The sequence below is a fragment of the Scatophagus argus genome, chromosome 15 (genome assembly GCF_020382885.2).
Source record: "Scatophagus argus isolate fScaArg1 chromosome 15, fScaArg1.pri, whole genome shotgun sequence".
Classification (NCBI taxonomy): Eukaryota; Metazoa; Chordata; class Actinopteri; family Scatophagidae; genus Scatophagus; species Scatophagus argus.
The window spans coordinates 19,248,687-19,268,511 of NC_058507.1; the positions used below are offsets into that span (position 1 = coordinate 19,248,687).

Below are 19,825 nucleotides of genomic sequence, written 5' to 3' on the forward strand. Positions count from 1 at the left end.
TGAAGTTCATGTGATGGGACTGCGTTCCCTCATCTTTACAGCACTCATGATGCAAGTGTAAAACTCTTGAAAGAGCTTTTGCAGGAAAACAGTCTAAAAGTTTAATGACTGCGGTGCTTAAGATGGCATGATCACATTAACCTCTCCACTGCCTGGGAAAGCGTATACTGTGATTATAGAATCAATGGTTATAATCAATGTGCATTTGCAACACTGCATCATTTAGAAAATCCTTAGTCTCTAACCACTGAGGTTCCTCTTATCATTTGATGTTCAAAGTTATTTTGCAGATGTCCTCTCTTTTCTGAACCCGTTTTTTTGCCCCCTTCGTTTTCTGAGCTGTCTCTTGTGGCCAACACCCACTCTGGCAGTGAATTGATAACGGCTTGAGGATTAACTTCAGAGATGCACTGCATGTGCTGGGAGTCCCCATGTCCCCCTTGCTAGAGCAGACAGTCAACAAAGGACAATTCGTTGTCCTCACATAACACTGGATGTTAAAGAACCATAGCTCTGGAGGGTATTGATTATTGTTACTCTTTATCCCTTGTGGACTGACCATTATGACAATTCTGCTGGCAGTCATCAAGCTATTAATCCTAAGAAGAAATTCATTCGCAGCTCCACAATGCCCAGTATAAAGCTTAAGAGTATCAGCTGCAAAGGCAGAAAAAATGGCTTCACTGTAGTTAAAGGTATAGCATTCAGCATTTTCCCAAACAAACCTAAACAATGCATAGGCTCATACAAGAATAATACCTCTCTACCATCATTTACAACCCACTGGAAGTATCTGGTGGTGTGTGTATTTTCTTATCTTTTCATTATTTTGATATGCACAGGATGTTTCTGGGTGATTCTGGAAAAAGATACTTAATTGTTGAGACTTATTCCCAGGTCGTCAAATACCAACATTCATATTTGATGACCTCAGAGAGTCAACGATCAACTATCTGTCTTGCTTACTACATCTTTAAATGGTGTTTAGTATTATGCCTTTAACTGCAGGTCATTTGGACTTTAGTATCAAGCCTCTTTGACAGTGTGCTTTTCACTGATCTTGTTGTCACCACTTTTGGCCAGTGATGTTTCCACACTTAACATTTAGGGCCAATCAATAGTTTTGAGTCAGGACACCGTTTAGGCTTTACAAGCTTTTCCTACGTGCTAATAGTATACATAGCCTTAAAGTATGGGACTATTTTGTAAGATTAAATTCTTTCACTTTGCCTCAACAGCCTCACTTATTGGTGTGAGTACCATATGGTGGCTAGTGTTGGCTCATGTTAGCAGACGCAGTGTTGGATAATTAATTAATTATAAGTATAATTTGCAATGGGGTTTTGTATGTAGATATACTGTATGTAGCATTAGGGATGCATTCATACTGAACACACAGATCTCCCATCATGATGACCTGTAGCATCATTCCAAGACAGTAATTTTCATTGCACATCATATAGCCTGAAGTAGCTAACTTTTAATGTGTCAAGTGGTGGTTTGTTAGCAAGTGAAACCAGGGAATTAAATGTGTATGGTTGGTTTCAACTATATTAAGTCTGAATAAACTGACAGTAAAGGCAACTGTGCAGCAATATGGCCAAATGGTATAAATCATAGCTTTCAAAATCCTGATATCTCTGATCTCTGAACTTTGTAGGCTATCACATAAGAGATCCTATTCACTATTCAACTCGCTGCTTCAAGCTGCAGTCAACAGTGCACATCGACTATGATTTGATGGTGAAATTCTACCTGATAGCTGAGCAAGCTGATAGCTTGATCATAGCTTAGCCAGAGCCAGAGAAATCATATCTAAGGTTTGTCCTATTTTCTGGAGTACTAAGAACTTTATGGGATAGGAATGATTGTTCTAGGTGTTAGTCACATTTTCAGGTGTCACCAGAGACAAATTTTAATTTTGATTTGATTTTATTTATTTATTTATGGCTAAATGACCATGGTATAAGTGGGATAATGTCTGTTGAAGTCTCCATTATCAGGAATTAATGGATGACATGGAGGCCTCTGCAGACTTGCTTATCTCAAAGCAGCCACTGTTCCTGAGGCATTACTGGTAAAGTGAAGTGGCTTAGAGGCATAAAAATGAAAGTCACCTTCTAACCATTCTGTGGCAATCAGTCTCTAAACAGACATTCATGTTATGTAATTACACACATGATCACAGATGTAGTATCTCTCCCTGTTTATTTCAGAAGCTACTGTTCATGCGTCCCCATCAGTGCATATCCCAGTGACCTTGGCATGTGCAGATCAGGGTCAACGCCATACTCCTCTGTCCTCCCTGCCTCTTAACTACATGGTAAGACAAGAGAAGTAGGTGGAATATTAGTCTCTTTTGAATGAGGATAAATAACTCTTTTTTTTTTACCTGGTGTTACTGGCAAATGGTGAATGTCCACTGTCACAGCTCCCTGTGCTAAAAGACACCTCACTGAATAATTTAGGACACTGTCAGATGAGTCTCTCCATTCATCATCCATTATGACAATCTCAGTCACTGCTCTCCAAGCACCTTATTTTTTTCTGAAGGCCTACATAGGAGACACATCATATAAAACAGTGAAATATTGCAATGGTCAAGTCACCCCTCCCTTTTTTTTTAAATGTAAGGACAAACTGGCAGATGTCATTTGCAAGTGTCAATCAAAGAAATCCACACGCTGTGTCCAAATTGTCAGATGGAGCTGTACTTTGGACACTTTCAATGCTTGGCTTCCCACAATCTTCCACAAAATTCTTTTCTCATTAAAGTAATTCAGATTATTTCAGAAGGTGAATTTGTTACATGCATAGCTCCAAATAATTCCCTGAATAAAGTTCACCAAATGCAAACATGTTAATGCAAAAAAAAAAACAAAAAGACTTGTTTTGAGGATATAAAAGCACTTACTTGCTGCTTGAGTTGACCACACTGAGTGAAAAAGCTCTGCACCAGAACAGCTGAACACAACACGACTCCTGTCACTGTCATGTGTTTTGAACTGGAGGAGAGAATATCATCGTTATCATCATCATCATCATCATCATCATCATTTGTTGTTTGCACAGTCAAATAATTCACTCCCCACATGATGGGCTGGCATTCAGTGAAATGAATGCATCAGAACTACAAAATTGCCAGGTTTTGATCCTCGGGGAACAGAAGGAAGTCCAATTTCCTCCGCCATATAAGCAAAAAAACGAGGGTGCTCAATGCATCCCAAATGGCATGACAAATGCTGATGACTAATTACTTAATAGCCTCATAGACCTGCGCCACCTGCTTACTGAGCAAGGCTCACTGATGCCAGCACAACAATGAGTTCCTAGTTGAGAGCAGAACTGACTTTAACTGACATCCTGTAGTTAGTCAACGGAAATCATCCTGACTTACACAGGAAGAATATTGCAGATAACTTTCAGCGAGCCCTGCCAAAGAACAAATCCACAAAAAGAAGTTTCATCTGTAATAACAACAAAAAAAGAAAAGAAAAAATGACTCAGTGGCGAGTCTTTTTTTTCTTTTTTCTTTTTTTCCTGGAAGATTAAATTTTGAGTTTATTGGTCACTTTTCCCTGCCAACTCCAGATGGCTCCTGCTGCTACATTTAGAGTAAAATTATAAGAATTATAAAGTTAAAGCTGCTCTAATTAATATTTGAAACAGACAGTTGATCAAATGAATATATGTAATATGAAAAGTGTTTGAGCTTAAACTCTACATTTTGATTCACTCTTACCACTCTCTTCTGCATTTTTTTCAACAGCAGTAGGCGGTTGTTTAAAGCAAAATAGCCCTAAAATCCCACTGCCTGCTCCCAGCCCTGCAACAAAATGCAACAAATGTCAGACAGACATAATTAGTGGTTAGCTGGTGAACATTGTGGAGAGAGCAAACCTGAACTGAAGGTGAGTGAATGTTGGACTTCTACAGATAACAAAAAGAAATGATTGATAATGTTGCTCCATCTGCTCATTGTGTAAATAAGCCATTGTTTGCTGATATGTTACCATACATAACGGACCATGTGTAATTTAATATAAGGTGATGACATAACAATGGAGTGTTCACAGCTTGCTGAGCTGTCTGAGAGTGGATGAAAAGTCGGTTATTGCAAGTTTAAAACACAGCACAAGAACATCTATTGGAGATGATGACTCGCTTGGCTAATTCAGTAAAAGGATTATTTCGACTGACCCAAATATGTGTTCACGTTATTTGACTCCAATCATAGATGTTCTGTGGTATTTGCTGAATCAAATTTTCCAGTCACCAGGGGAAAATGGTTTAATTTCATATGCTGGACCTAAATCTGCTGTGCAGCACTTAAATATATAACTGAATGCCAATCACTTTCAAGACCATGCCAAACAAGGCTACTCAATGCTGATAACGCCTGTCACTGCACACAAGTCTCTGCGTTTCACAGTGTAGTGGAGTCTGTGGTGATTGGCGCACTGATATTGACAAGTTTTAAGTCAACCAGCAAAGGTTGGTCTGCCAGAGCTGAAGAGGGAGCAACCATAGCAATGGAGTAGGCTACAGCAAATGAAAGTACGATGAAGTGTGCTTGTGTAGTTACTCTCACTGTCACAAGGGGGAGACAAAAGTTCAGCACCACAGGCTTAACATTCTTAGTTTTCTCACTTATTGTGTCTAGAACAACTGTGATTCAAAAAGGAAGTATGTTGCAGTATAAGGATACAGGATATATTTCATGTTAAGTCTTGAATTTTGCCTGACAATGGACTCACAACGCAGAATACAACACTCAAACACAAGGAGTAAAGGTTTTACTCCACAAAAGAATTTCAAAAGACCCAGGTCCAAAATGCAAGGCAAAGAGATATTCAGGCGCTGGTGTGGCAGGTGAGGAAAGCATGGTCAGGGAAGTCTCCTAACAGGAGAGCCAGCGAGCGAGGAAGTCAGGGAAGATACTGGAAACAGCTGGGCGAAGTGAACAGAGCAGGGAGGATGAAGTGCAATTGGGACAAAAGAGGTAAAAATCACTGAAAGTTCTCAAGAAGAAAGGGGGGAAAAAAATCACAAAAACAACTTAGTACTCGCCCTGATGCACTGTTACCACAATACACGAAAAAGCAATCTAGCAGAAATGGAGTGGATGAGGCCTTTTTATGCAGTAGTCTTGGGGTGGAGTTGATTGCAGTCAATGAGCAGCAGGTGTGCAAGTGAAGAGGCGAGGAGAGGAAGTAGGTCACTAAGCCCAGCCCTAGACACACACACACACACACACACACACTCAGACAAAGAGAGGCAGGTCCAACAGGGACGAACCAAGACACCAGGGAGGGGAAAGCAGAAGAGAAGAAAAAGAGCTATGGGGACCCTGGCATCTCAAGAGAACAGGGAGTTAAAATTGTTTTTTTTTTTCTTGTTCACCATTAAATTGGTGTGCGAGATGAGCATATCTAAAATATTTATATCATATTCCTTTCATTACACAGTGCATAGAAAAACAACTGTAGAGATTAGCTGGTACAGCGTGACACCACTTTGTATTGGCCATATGCAAATTCATGTTCCCTCTATTTCAATAGTAAATCACACCCACACAGAGCAGGAGAGAATACTGCTGGACAAGAGTGGTAAGTGAGCCTATCATTTGAGGACTCTTTCACAGTCAGCATAGGCTTTAAATATCTCTGTTTAATTGCTGTGTCACGACAGGATAATTACCACTGTCATTTCAACCATTCAAGGGGACTAACAGTCCTGCAGACTACTTAACATTTTTTTGCCTGTTGGCATGGTTCTGCATGCTCATGGTCACTGGTTGGCAGCAAAAATGATGGTAAAATAAAATGAGCAAGGGGCAGGGTGGCATTTAAAGATACGTGCATATGAACATTAAAAGAGGGAGCGATGTACTGCTGCAAAGCTCTTTGACTCCAGCTTCGGCTGACACCTGTTCATTTGTGCTAATGTACTCCTCACACCTCGAGAGACCACAGCAACACCATCTATGTGTCAGACCTGTAATGGTTTTAACATGGTTCAAATCCAGACCGGATCACATCAGATCATAACACTACAGTGCGTTTCAGTGTTTGTGTGATAGTTTACGTATCGTAAAATGATGTCAATAATTGCTTGAGGAATGCTATTCTAACTCTGTTTTTGTCTTTGAACTTATCGTATCTTGAATAAGTACACTGATGTGTGTTGTCACATTATAAATGCAGTGTGTAGAACCTGCATTTTAAATGTGTTCGCTAAGGCATGGTGACATTCTGCATGAGCTCATATCGGCCTCAGCTGTCCTGAGAACTGTTTTCACGCAGCAGACAAAAATGCAGTGACAAAAAAGCCATTAGGGAGCAAAAGCAAGGTAAATTGTTTCACACAGACTGAAGAAATCTGCATGTTTCACCAGCTGGAGTGGTCCATGGAGCTGGATACATTTCAGCTTCTACCCTACAGGAGAGTGGTGAAAGGTAATAGAAGCTTGTGTAAGCCACCATTGGGCTTTGAAAATGTACTTTGCAGTGCAGCATGAAAATATGAAAAGTGAATATGTAGTCAGTTACTCTATGATCTGTCCCCCTAACCAAATAACATAAAATGTTATTGCGTGATTTCCATGGTTACAAAGGATAAAAACTAAAGTGTATTTATATTTATTAAGAAAAGTCCATTATCATTTCCTCTTGGAAATAAAGACCATAATTTGGCTTTTCTTGAAATAGTCATTAGAGGGTTGAGTGACTTTCATACCTCAGTCTCCAAGTCTATTCGCTTTCAGTGTATTGATACATTAATGCTGAAATCCATAGAGTCCATCATAAAGAAAAGGAAGCATTTAAGGAACATCAGTGAGGCAATAGACAACAAAGACAAAAAAGGACTCTATGTTCTGCAAGTTAGATGTGTTTAATGTTGACACAGAGTTGATGGGGTTATTTTATCAATCCAGTATTGAATTAGTCTTATCCTTCTCACTGATTTATTCATGTGGGAATGGAATCAACTAGGCAACAATGTCATGAGTAAAGTCACTGGTGAGCAGCATCCTGCTCTCTTAGACATTATGATCTTGCACATCACGCAGAAAGCTAAATCACGACAGATCCTCTCCTTAAAGAATTTGACATCATCTCCTTCGGTCAGAGATTCATGTTTCCTGAAGCTGAACAATGGAATGAAACAGCTGTGTACCTCCACATAAACACTCTTAAATTTCAACTTTAAATCCTGCATTGTTTCAGTGATATTATCCCTTTTCATGTCTTTAATTTTCTTATTTTGTTTATTTCTATTTGAGCTACCTTGCTGCTCTTGTTGGACAATAAACGTAAATAGATTGAACTGATCATCTAATTAGGGCACCTATAGCAAAATGGAAAAATACAAATTCATAAATCACAAAATGTATGATGCAAAATCCACAAAAATGTAGATAATATTATAATATTCAGCAAAACCTCAAGAATTCAAAAGTTCCTTGAGTTCCTTTATCAGATGAATTGAGACTCTTAGTAATTAGATTAGACATTGCTGGCGATATGCTCACTGTGGGGCTTGAAGGGGCCGCCAAGGAGACATGTCTTTGCAGGCTGGTCAAAGGCCAATAAGTTGGAGCATGAGTCTTTAATAATTAACTTAATTTGTCTTATATTTAAGATAAAAATGATAAGCCTCCTAAAGAGCGTGCGTTTACTGCCCGTTTCATGTTTGACCAAAAGGACTTTGACAAAGACAGTGTGACAGTTGACTCAGTTTTGGAAGTCGTCCGATATTTTGGACTGTTTTTGACATAAACATCCCAGAGTTTTTCATTCAAACTGAGGATGTGTTCATAAAAAAAAAAAAATGTTGCGATGCATGAAGTAACACATTGGTTCACTGTTTAGCACCGCTGGGTCCTCTTTGTACTCACAGCTGGATCTTCTTGGTGTGCTGACCCGAAATGTTAACTTCTGAACAATTCCTGAACGAAAGCACCTCCGATCCCCTCTGTGTGCAACAAGTCAGTTTGAATATGGTTCACCTCGCTGTTGAAAGAACAGAAAATCACTGATACGACAATGTGAACACCAGAAAAAGAAAGAAAAAAAAAATTGTTTCGCTCATGAGCACATCTCAACTCAACTGCAAATGATTCCAATGAAACACGACGCTGCAGATCATCTATTTGTGGTGCACACTTTTGATTTTGCAGATGATCCATGCAGCCTGGTACAGCACTGTGCAGACAAACAGCTCACAGCGCTGAACCCACATTTTCACATTCAGACGGTTCACATGTAAATTAGGCTGATTTGCACAGGGTGGATATTGCAGAAATGGAGATATTTACTTGCAGGGTTGAACTCAGGAGGGTTACTGCATAAATATATACTGCAGACAAATAGCTTTTTTGTCCAAATGAGATGTGTTGACTATAATACAATACTCTTCATCAGGACACAGAAACACTTCACAGATCCAACAGTTGGTTCTCTTATTTATAGCCTTGAGATGTTACTTTTCACAAATATGGACTGGCTTCTCTCGGAGCTTCCAAATATCAAAAATGAAATAACTGCCAAACAGCAATTTTACAGCCAGAACATTCACCTTCATACCCTCTTCCATTTCACGTGTGTTTTACACAGCAGCAGTTTATCATTTTCCATCATTGTCTATAAGAGATATGTTGATTATCCTGAGAGCTCTCCCAAAAGATTACTTTCATAGAAAAATGCTCTTTGTTCTTCTATTTATCTGATGAACCAGTCTGTAGATTTCTTTTCTCCTATTTAGCTGCTTATGTGCCAAGTACCCTCAAAAAAACTAATTCAACATTGTAGTGCTATCTTGTGGGCGCCTGAGATATTGCAAACAGTATTGTGACAGCGGTGAGGAGCACAGCACAGTACACTGTAAACACATGGGCCTGTTCTCTATGGTCGTCACCGAGGGGGGTTCTACTTGGTTCGAACTTGTTTTGAAGAAAGAGTTGGAATCAGCAACTCTCAGTCATGATTTGACCCTCCAGTGATCATGTAGATGGTTCAGCTGTCATCACATGACCTAAGCATGAAATTTCAGCCACATGATATCAGAAGCACAACATCACATGAAACTATACAAAGTGCAAACTAAACTGTGTGAAAAAAAAGAAATGAAATATAACTAAAAGAGAGTATATCTAAGAGAGTTAGAAACCACTGATAACAGTAAATGAATCACTTCTCTGATCTGATAAGACACACCTATTCTATATAATACCTAATCTCTGTGATCAGTTATCCAACAATACCTTTACATTCAATGACACCAGCATTCTGATGTGTAACTGTGGTAAAGTGCAATATCCATATACATATCAAACTGTATAACAGTTGTATATATAGGCTATACATATTGTAGGTGATGTGTACCTGAACTATGTTCATGTGTAAACAGTGTGATCACGTGACATAAGGAACCTTTGTCATGTGTTCAGAGGTAGGTGACTACTTTACCCAGCGGGCATCAGCATGTGCGTACGTCCTCGCGATCAGCTGACGTAAGCACGCTCCTACTACTCCCCTCCTAGTACTCAGGTTTAACTGACATATTTTACTGCAGTGGAACTCGTACTCCAGCTCCAGAAACAACTGAGGAAGGCTCCAAGCCTGTTAGAAAGTAAAACTATGACTACTCACGCTAGCATGTGCTGCCGCTTGTTTGTCAGACAGAACAGTTTAACACGTTTAAGAAAACTAGTACAGTGTGCAAATTTGAGTATTCAACGACTGTGTTCCAGTTCTACGCACGAGGAAAATGAACTTGAACTCAGAGACTCGACTTCATCTGCTCTCAACTCCGCTGCATCTCTGAAAACGAGGTTAAATAAGGTATACCGAGTCCAAGACACTGTCTACAAGACATACTGGGTGCTGAGGTTTTCACTATCAATGTCTAGCCATGAACTGGAGTCACTGTGGCTATTAGCTAATGTTAGTTTATGACTGAGGGCATGTTAGGTGACAAGTTGTGTCGGTTTGTAGCGTAGCCACGATCTCTGTTCATGTAAGTCGAAGAAAGGTTAACCTAGCCAGCTAGCGTCAACACTGTAAATTAATGACAACGACAGTGTTGCGAAATTGTTTTGTAGAAGGACCACAGCACATTACACCTTTACAACAGTTTGCTGGGTGCTTTGTCTGTCTTTCTGGAAGACACTTGTGCTCTCAGTGGCAGGGAAAACTAGGAAAATATTTTTCTGAGACTTTTTGAGGGTCTTTCTGAAAAGTAAGCTTGACTGTTTCATCCACAAGGCAAATTAGTTTAATCCAGCCTGTTAAACCCAGGTTAACGTTGCTGTGTTTTTACACAGAAATAAATAAACGGGGTTGCATAAATATTCAGTCCTGCATTTCACCTTAGTGTGCTTAATCTGCCGCTGAATCATGTGCTTATCTTTGTGCTGATAACTTCTGACAAAACAGCTGCAGTGCCCACTGTTGACAGTCAAAGGTCGTGAGCCATCTACAAAGCCATGTGGAAGTGTAGCCAGTATTCACTTAGTTATCACTTACCCCTGCTTCTTTTTCACAATTTGTGTTTTGTGTCTTGGAAAAACTATAAATGGTTGAACTCTTTTCTGGTTTAGAGACACAGATGCAGATAAATGTACAGAGTGTACAAGGCATCTTACATCTGAAGCAAAACAGGGTTGCAAAACACAACATATTAGTGTTAGTACAATCTTATTATGAGCTGTATGTCACACCAGTTCCACAGAGCCATTGTCCTGTTGTGTTTATCCCCAGGAGAAGAGAGACGACACCATACTACCCTTTTCAGCCTTCCTGACTGACAGCTTCGGCCGGAGGCACAGCTACCTGCGCATCTCCCTCACCGAGAAATGCAACCTGCGCTGTGAGTAGATCTTCCCACTGTGATGTAACTTTTTTTTTGCCAAGGCCTGCGTTATTGCACTTAATATAACATTGTTATGCATTCTGGGTCCCAAAACTCAAATTTATGTTTTTCACAAACAAACATTCAGTTTATCTAAAACAGTACTTTTCTACAGTTGCTCCATATAGGTGTGCATGGTGGGTTAGAAAGGTGCAGGTCAGATAAGCCTGCTCATCAGTGGCAGTATGATTCTCAGAGCAGGGAACAAATATAGCTGACACCTGATACATGTCAGTGGACAAAATCATATCTTATTATATATCCATAGCCTCTCTGTATTGGAAATGTTAAATGAGTCGATGAGATGCAAAAATTCCCTAAGAAGCATATTAGGTCTGTTGAGTACATCTTGTCACCTTTTGATCTTCTGTACATTTCCAGGTCAGTACTGCATGCCAGAGGAGGGGGTGAAGCTCACACCACGGGGCCAGCTGCTGTCCACCTCAGAAATACTGACCCTGGCTCGCCTCTTCGTCCAGGAGGGGGTGGAGAAAATCCGCCTGACTGGAGGAGAGCCCCTCATCAGACCGGATGTGCTGGACATCATCTGTAAGAATCTAGTGAATCTAGTTTCTTCTTTTAAGTCATAAAACCACGACAGAAAATCGTTGAGTGTTGTTTCAACACTTGTAACCAACTTTTGATGAACATGAACTGTTTTTGCACTTTACCATTTAACTATTCTGTTTTCCACTAGTGCATGCAATGTCCAGCTGAGTGGAAGGGGGAGGGGAGGTATTCTAGTAGGTTATTTCTTATTTTAGCATCTACTACTACTACTGCTTAACTACTTACTACTGCTATTTAATTCTCCACTTTATTTTAGTGTTTGCTCGCAAAATAGTTTAATCTGCTCACACACATCAGCTTGCCCCACCCCACTTCTTTTTGTGTCAGCTCTGTTGACTCTCTTAAGTCAACACTTATTTTTGCCTGATTTTTGCCTGTGATGCTGTTTTCTCCACAGCAGGCATGTGGAGGAGATTTGTTGTTAATGAAGTAGCCTGTCAAAACCAGTGTGGTACCGAATGACATCACACCAACCAAGCGCACTTACAAGCTTTTGCAGTACTATGGCATAAGTATGCCCTGCATTAAAGAGGAGTGGTCGCACACAGTCAGTGCTTTTACAGGAGGGACTTATTACTCTGTTTTTCTGCAGACCACTGGTCACCAAATAAACTTTGGCAACCCACCCAAGTAAAGTTTATATGTGTCACCATATGATCCAGATGTCCAATGATTAAAATCCTTCGCATAGTCATGAATGACCAAGATGTGAAAAGTGGGGGTGAAATGAGTAGTGAGAAAGTAGCTTATAGAAAACTCTGACTAAGTGAGTGTAGTGATATTGACTCATGTGCTGTTGACTACCCTGTTGTCAACCCTGTTGACTAGACCAGAACTTTTCTTAGTGACATGAGGAAAGAAGAGCAGGACAAATTTTGCATGCATGCCTGCAGATTCCAACATAAGTGTGTAAGGGAAAATGATGTTACACTACAGTTTTATTCTTAGTCTAATGACAGTATTATCACGCGATTTTAATTTTAAACAACGGAGCTGCAACTACTGAGGTTCATGTTTTGAAACCAGCGTTTGTGGGAGCAACATTGAATGTTATGACATGACATGAATGTGGTGTGACTGGTTGATTTTGTTTTCAGAGAAAGAGAACCTAAAGAGTCACAGCAATTATCACTCTGTTCTGTGAAAAGCCACCACTGTGTCCTCACATGACTCTTATTACAGTTGAGTGGAGACGATAATTTGAATTAAGCCGAAACAGTCGCCAGATTTTTGATCTACTGCATTTGTTGCTGTTTTCTGATAATAAATCGAAATGATTTTCTAAAATTTCATTTAAAGTGGTCTCAGGGGATTAAATTTCACTGTCATGGTGCATCCATGGCATCAGTAAAGTGTTAGCGTTTGGTTATGTTAAGCTTTGTCACGTCGATCAAGAGCTCCGCTGCTAAAATGTAACAAACAGTTGCACATTCGGTAATTCAGCAATTATCAGTGGTGAAGACAGTCACCAGTTTTGTGCAATCGTGCAATGGTAGCCATCTGACTTTGTGTGTGTGATGTTTTTAGTAAGTTTTCTCATAACTATTACCTAGCTTGAGAGTAGCGATTTACTAAATGAAACTGCACTAATAAAACTTAAGAAATGTCTTAGGCAGTGAAGAATTTATTAATATGTAAATCAATTTCTCTGAAACATCTTTAGCATCATTCATTGACAAGCAGTCACTATGTAAGCTTGAAGACACTGTAGTATCACAAGCTGTAATATGTAACTGGCAAAATCAGCAGTTTTACAGAACCTGTAAACATGAAACTTAACTACCAATCTTTAGTCTTACTTTGTCTTATTTATATCTGCATGCAGAAAAATGTCTCTCAGAGTATACAGTTTAGAGTGGAAAATATCTGCTCAAGCTGACCCAACTTTTTCGCTCCAAAGGGGTCATGGATTACTAAGCTAACTTAAGGCTTGTCAGTTAGCTCAGATAGCTATGCAGCACTTACACATGGTAGATGTTGTTGTAAATATTTCCATATACCAATGCAGTTTTCTCCATGTGTCTCAGCTTCTCCTTGTCTCTTTGTCCTCATGTTTGTCTATAGCAGAACTCAAGAAGCTGGAGGGCCTGAAAACCGTTGCAGTGACAACCAACGGCATGAACTTGGCCAGGCTTCTGCCTAAGCTGAAAGATGCTGGCCTCGACCTGATTAACATAAGCCTGGATACGCTGGTCCCTGCCAAATTTGAGTTCATTGTCAGGCGAAAAGGTACAGAGAAACAACTGCCCCACAATGTCAGCTGCAAGACTTAGCAGAAGGTTAAGTGATTGAAGCTTTAAACATAATAGGATATGTAACAGTGTGAAAAATAGAGAGATTAGTACAAGGGCACAAGTGTCAGATAAAAACAGTTTTGGATGCCATGCCGCAATTAATCTTAGAATGATAGTGTTGGGATACTGTAGCTTCAGTCTGCTTAACTGTGGTTGTGGTTTATGTTGAGCAAAGCACTCAGATGAATGCGAAGTGGGATATTGTCGTTGCTGGAGTCATGTCTCATTGTATAATTTTAATGACTCTCTTAAGTCTTAGTTACTGTGAGACTGTATAAGACTCTTATCTCTAGAAAATAGCGTAGCCGAGTTAAGGTGTTGCAGCTCGTTGTGGGTCAATCTTTCTAGGTTACTGAAGGAGCCTATAAGCTTGAAACACAGGTGGAGAGAAGCTGACAGCAGGGCAGAGCTCTGGGTAGTTGGCATATGGATGGTAGACACAGATGGAGTGACTGGGATCAGAAAATGAAGGAGCAAAAAAGGAGCAATAGCGGTACTGACTCAATGGGAGAAAAAAAACAAACTGACAGAAAACAGAAAACTGCTGTCTGAGCGTGCCCCCAACACGTGGTATTTAACCTCAATTGTGAGAACTCTAGACCATACCGTGTGACCGTGACATCCATGTGCTGATGCCTGTGACGTCTCTGATGCAGGGGAGTGCAGACGCACAGGCTTGAGTTTACTTCATGAAAATACCTTATAAAAGATCTGTAAATCTGGAGCAGATGTTTATTGTGACATAAGTCATACATGTGACGCTTCAGACACGGGCATCATTCAGCTCTGATCTCAACATTGTCACGTGTCTGTGGTATGGTTTGCTACATTTTTATCTTTGGCTAGAAAACCAACCAATCACACACTGTCTCTGCTTTATATTTCAATTTGAAGATATCAAGGTAGGATTAATGTGTTAATGGTAAAATGTTGATATCATATCCAAGTTTAAGCATTTCAGTTCAGTTTATATCACTGTTTTTTTCCAGGATTTCACAAGGTCATAGAGGGCATTGATAAGGCTATCGAAATGGGCTACAACCCTGTCAAGGTATTTTATTCATTTTTTTCAAAATTGCTTTCACATTGAAATAATTACTATATTAGGGATGTTTTTTTTCCTTATATGTGTATTTATTTTTACAGAAATTTGCATGAGCTAGTATGGATGATTTTGACAGCAAAACAAAGTATGGTAGCTACTGAAGAGGAATTGGAATGAAAAAGATGCCAGGAAGATTGTCGTACTCCCTGTTGTCCAGAGATGCACATTTGACTAGGAGAAGCTGGAGATAGTTCAGTCTCCAGTTTAGTCTGAGTGAAGGAACTTCATTTCAAACTGTTGCAACAAATGAGTCAATAGAATATAAACCGGATAGACATGGAAGGGTGGTAGACATGGAAGTAAAACAAATACATATAAAGAACATCAAGTAGAGGTACTAAAATTTTAGCACATTTTCTATGTGCAGATGCCTGTGTGGTTTCTGCAGCATCTACCTACGAATCCTTCAGTTTAGACATAACAGGCTGCTGATGATTTGAACACACAGCTTAGTAATCAGTGGCCTATTGTTGTGTGCTGCGTTCTGTAGGTTAACTGCGTGGTCATGCGAGGCCTCAACGAGGATGAGCTGCTAGATTTTGTGGCACTGACAGAAAAGAAGCCTCTGGAGGTGCGCTTCATTGAATACATGCCCTTCGATGGTGAGTGCTGACTTCCCACACAGGTCTGGAAAGGTATACATGGGGACATTTTCTTACTTTATTTACACTTTGTACAAGATACAAAGTTTATTTGTCACACACACAATCATACACGATATAACGTGCAGTGAAATTCTTTATGTCCCTGCTACCAAAAAATAGGTAAGTATTAAAAATTACGCTAAAAATGACTATGTACAAACAAATCTCGGGAGCAGGTACAACAGCGGCCGACCCCACCAGCGCCATCTTGAAGAAAACATTGTTTAGGCATTCAAACATGTAACAGAAATTTAAAATTGATCGTTTAAATTTGTAACAAATGATTTAAAAATATTCAACACATTGGGGACAGATGCAGAATAATTCTGTCTGCAGTGCTCAGTGTTGATGCAGCACATCCTCAACCAGTGGTGGGCCTCAGAGCACCATCTGGTGACAACACAGTGAAAGCACAAAATGCCAAATGTGGTGAAATCCTGCCACCGCCAGTTTTTGGTCATGTCATGTTTCTTTTCTCAAGAAGTGGGCCTTAAGTTAGAAAAAGGTTGAGAATCTCTGTCACCTTAAATCATACAGTTGAATGTCATATGTCATAAGACTTAAATGAATCAAGTAGCACCTACGAAATGGTATAATTGCAGTGTTATATGTTTTTGGCCACTCAGCACAGTTGATTTCTGCACGCATTATAAGATTTTATTAACACATCCCTTTTCTACCCCTTTGCCTCTGAAGTAAATGGGACTGGTTGCAAAATTGTCAATGAGGTGACAGATGCTGTAACTTATGATACGCTACATCATACACTGATGTATCACACACACTACCTCTTCTTCTCTCTGTAGGCAACAGGTGGAACTTTAAGAAGATGGTGAGTTACCAGGAGATGCTGGACCGAATTAGGCAGCAGTGGCCTAACATGGAAATGCTTCAAAGTGAACACACTGACACAGCCAAGGTCAGTGTCTCCAACTTTACTGTACTTCTGAAGTACTCATTTGCTCCCATCACCAGCTGGAAAACAGGCAAGGATGATTTATTTAGCATCCTGATTACTGAGAAATAGAAATCATATGCATGTAAATCACTACGATGCTACCACCATGCGTTTATGTTTAGGCTAGTGTGCATTTTTTAGAATTTCACAGGTGAATATTTTACTTCCCTCTGGCACATTATTGAATCCTCCTGATCACCTGTAAGTCATTCAGACTCAGAACTTTCAGAATTCACTGTGGTATCTTTCAGCAGACATAACAGACAATTAGTTAGTCAACAGAACACTGAATAAACACTCACAATCTTCTCTTTTTCATTTCCTGATTTCCTGACACTCTTCTGTGCCTTGTAACAGACATTTCAAGTGCCAGGCTTCAAAGGTCAGGTGGGCTTCATCACCTCTATGTCTGACCATTTCTGTGGCTCCTGCAACCGCTTACGCATCACTGCAGATGGCAGCCTCAAGGTAAAGCCAGTGTTGTTCTTCATTAGCCTCTGAGGAGCTCTCATTGAGCTCTGTTTTAGTGTTACATCTCGTTTCTGCTTGGCTCTGTGTACACATGCAAGTCAACCAGCGTTCCATTCACTCCTGTGGGAACCTCTGACATCTCTGATGTGTTTGCCAAAATCTTCCATTTTTTTCTCTCCCAACTATGCATCGAGTATGTTGAAAAACTTCTTTGTGGATTTCTCGCAGACCATATGTCCTGCACTCCACAGGAAGTTAGCATAAAAGCACTTACTGACATATGAATGTAATGCTGCTACATTCATACATTTTTTCTAAGTGTAAAGTATAATGGTATATTTAGCTAAGATTGGTAGCATGCTAGCTGTGTAACATATACAGTGTATACATATGCATAGTGGACCATTCACATGCACTGGTCATGTGCATACACATTTTAAACAAAATTGTATAGTGGGGCTGTAGCCTTACTCCTTCTTGTCTGTCTTCTTTCAGGTGTGTTTGTTTGGGAACTCTGAGGTCTCCTTGAGAGATGTCTTACGTTCTGGGGCATCAGATGAAGAGCTACTGCAGATCATTGGAGCTGCTGTGGGCAGGAAGAAGAAACAACACGCAGGTAGACTGTGGACAGTTAGTTTATGTAGAACATGTCATTTTTGTGGTATATTATTTAAAGTTTGAAGTTCTTTTGGAATGTAACAGCTTCCTGTTTGCCTCTTCAGGCATGTTCACTATCTCCCAGATGAAAAACAGGCCGATGATCCTCATTGGTGGGTGACATGACTGTACGTACAAAGTTAGGCTTTATGCCTGTGATGACCTCTTTTTTAATTTATTTTATTTTATCTGAACTGTGAATAATACACCTTCATCTAAAAATGAATGTTTGTGGTCTTTTCTGAAGAGATTTCTTGACTGACTCTTTTTCTAGCAGGCAGTGCATCACATAGGCTGTTGTCTCTGCCAAAGTCACAGGACAGCCAGAGAGCTTCCCCCATTGTTTTCCAATTTGCAAATGACACATCCCTCTCTTCAACAGAAGCTCCTCCCATGTGCCACTCAGGCAGCAGGAGAGTCCTGACTGGAAATGGTTTTTTGTGCCTTCCAGACTGCGCTGCTTCAACACACACAGCCTGTGTTTGCTGCTCTAGAACTATGAGTGAGGGTAACCCTGTTAGGTCTCATATCACCAAAAAAAACCCTAATACAATGGACAACCCTGACAGTGTAGCACTCCTTCACTTTTCTGAGTTTGGTACTTCACGCACAAATATGATGAGTTCCACTAATGAAGACTGTCTCAGGTACGCACAAGCCCGGAGTCCTAAACCTTTGAAGAGCCACTTCCTCAAGAGCCCGGGAACACATTTTTTTTGCACACTACTAAATAATGCAAAAAGCAATCTTAATCACCACATTATTAGACTGTGCCACCATCAAAGCTCTACTGAAGCAATAGAGAGTGAACAGACAAACTCAGACACCAACTGTCGCCTGGATGAAACCACTGAAGCCCAGCTGACACATACAGACGCCCAGGGCCGAGCCACAATGGTGGATGTTGGGGAGAAAGCTCCGACATGCCGCACAGCCAAAGCTCGCTCCACCGTCATCTTGGGTCCCACTGCCTTCCGCCTGCTTCGGGATAACCAGCTGGCTAAAGGTGACGCCCTTGCTGTGGCGCACTTGGCTGGCATCATGGCTTCCAAGCAGACCTCAGCCCTCATCCCGCTGTGCCACACGCTCCCCTTAGACCACGCCTCTGTCACCTTTGACCTTGACGAGCTGAATAGCGCTGTAGTCATCACTGCAACATGTCGCACTACGGCCAGGACAGGAGTTGAAATGGAGGCTTTAACAGCTGTCTCTATCGCAGCGCTGACTGTCTATGACATGTGCAAGGCAGTGAGCCATGACATTGTCATCACAGATGTAAAACTGCTCAGCAAGGCGGGCGGAAAGAGGGACTTTCATCGTCATCCTCGTGCTCCTTCTCCACCATTGAATCCAATCCAGGAAAACGGAGAATGAATGACTTGTGAGCAACACAAAAATGGCACCGACACTCACACACACTGCTTATCCCACACAGTACGAATCCTGTTGTCTTCATGTTACTCAAGTACTACAGTCACAAGCCTGGAAGTCATCGAGCAAAGAACAAACTGAGGATAGCCCCAGCAGTACTGACGAATTGAATGTATTTGTCTTCAATTAGCTTACATGAACTTACATGACTTTTTTAGAATGAAGCCCAGGTGCCTGATATGTATGTGTCAGATGTGCTGGTGGACAGCAAGTCAAACTGTGACATATCACAGACTGTGAACCCACATGAAACTGTTCCAAATTAACAGCACTGTGACAGTTTTTACAGTAGAGTTTTGATGTTCATTCCGTTCAACTTCTATCTTAATTTTGTCAGTGATGATAATTGGCTAAAAAAATAAGCATAAATAAAATGCTAAACACTGTCAAGTTTTATATCTGGATTTCATTAGTTCTTATCCTTCTACCTCTGGTATACTGGAAACACTGAGTATTTGTACTCATACCACAGAACAGTAAGGTGACTGTTGTTTTGTTCTTATTCGTAAATATCCACCATTCAAATGTTGTTCTTGTAGGTTTTTCCCTTACCCACAGAATGAACTTGACTGGTTGTGTTTGTTTATGTGTTGTCAGTTCAATATGCAAAATTGTATGCAATTGTGTAATTCTTACTTGATTTAACTGATGCAGCCTCCACATTCAGCATGTCAGCAGCCTTTTTACTGCAGACCAGTAGTTCCCGCTTGTCGGAGAACTGAATATTGCTACTTTGGTATCATAGCAAATCTTTTTTGAAAGAGTTAACACAAACTGTGAT

General features: G+C 40.4%; 1 protein-coding gene and 1 long non-coding RNA gene across 10 annotated transcripts; one reads left to right on the plus strand and one right to left on the minus strand.

Annotated features, from left to right (window-relative positions):
- Positions 1 to 1,752: 1,752 nt before the first annotated feature.
- On the minus strand, positions 1,753 to 4,253 carry LOC124071782. The gene is made up of 3 exons (XR_006845396.1): positions 3,743 to 4,253; positions 2,915 to 3,005; positions 1,753 to 2,547 (listed from the first exon to the last, which is right to left on the minus strand). It is a non-coding gene; the product is annotated as an uncharacterized LOC124071782 (long non-coding RNA).
- Positions 4,254 to 9,521: 5,268 nt separating this feature from the next.
- On the plus strand, positions 9,522 to 19,437 carry mocs1 (molybdenum cofactor synthesis 1). Of its 9 annotated transcripts, XR_006845395.1 has the most exons (12): positions 9,522 to 9,845; positions 10,764 to 10,872; positions 11,296 to 11,463; positions 13,549 to 13,713; positions 14,768 to 14,829; positions 15,374 to 15,485; positions 16,334 to 16,446; positions 16,843 to 16,953; positions 17,452 to 17,572; positions 17,679 to 17,726; positions 17,888 to 19,255; positions 19,325 to 19,437. XR_006845395.1 is itself a non-coding variant. In XM_046412670.1 (11 exons), the coding sequence occupies exons 1-11, from the start codon at positions 9,642 to 9,644 to the stop codon at positions 18,985 to 18,987; spliced, it is 2,313 nt and encodes a 770-aa protein (XP_046268626.1). In that variant the 5' UTR covers positions 9,522 to 9,641; the 3' UTR covers positions 18,988 to 19,437. The 9 variants fall into 9 exon arrangements, 8 of the variants coding, with proteins under 8 accessions (XP_046268626.1, XP_046268627.1, XP_046268628.1 ...); XM_046412670.1 differs by having other exon boundaries at positions 17,888 to 19,437; XM_046412671.1 differs by having other exon boundaries at positions 17,891 to 19,437.
- The last annotated feature ends 388 nt before the right edge of the window (positions 19,438 to 19,825 follow it).

Excerpts from the sequence above, each read along its gene's own strand:
- mocs1 (XM_046412670.1), top strand. The coding sequence starts at position 9,642 with ATGACTACTCACGCTAGCATGTGCTGCCGCTTGTTTGTCAGACAGAAC. Across the intron at positions 13,714-14,767 it reads GTTCATTGTCAGGCGAAAAG|GATTTCACAAGGTCATAGAG; the intron begins GTACAGAGAAAC and ends GTTTTTTTCCAG. Across the intron at positions 15,486-16,333 it reads TGAATACATGCCCTTCGATG|GCAACAGGTGGAACTTTAAG; the intron begins GTGAGTGCTGAC and ends TTCTCTCTGTAG.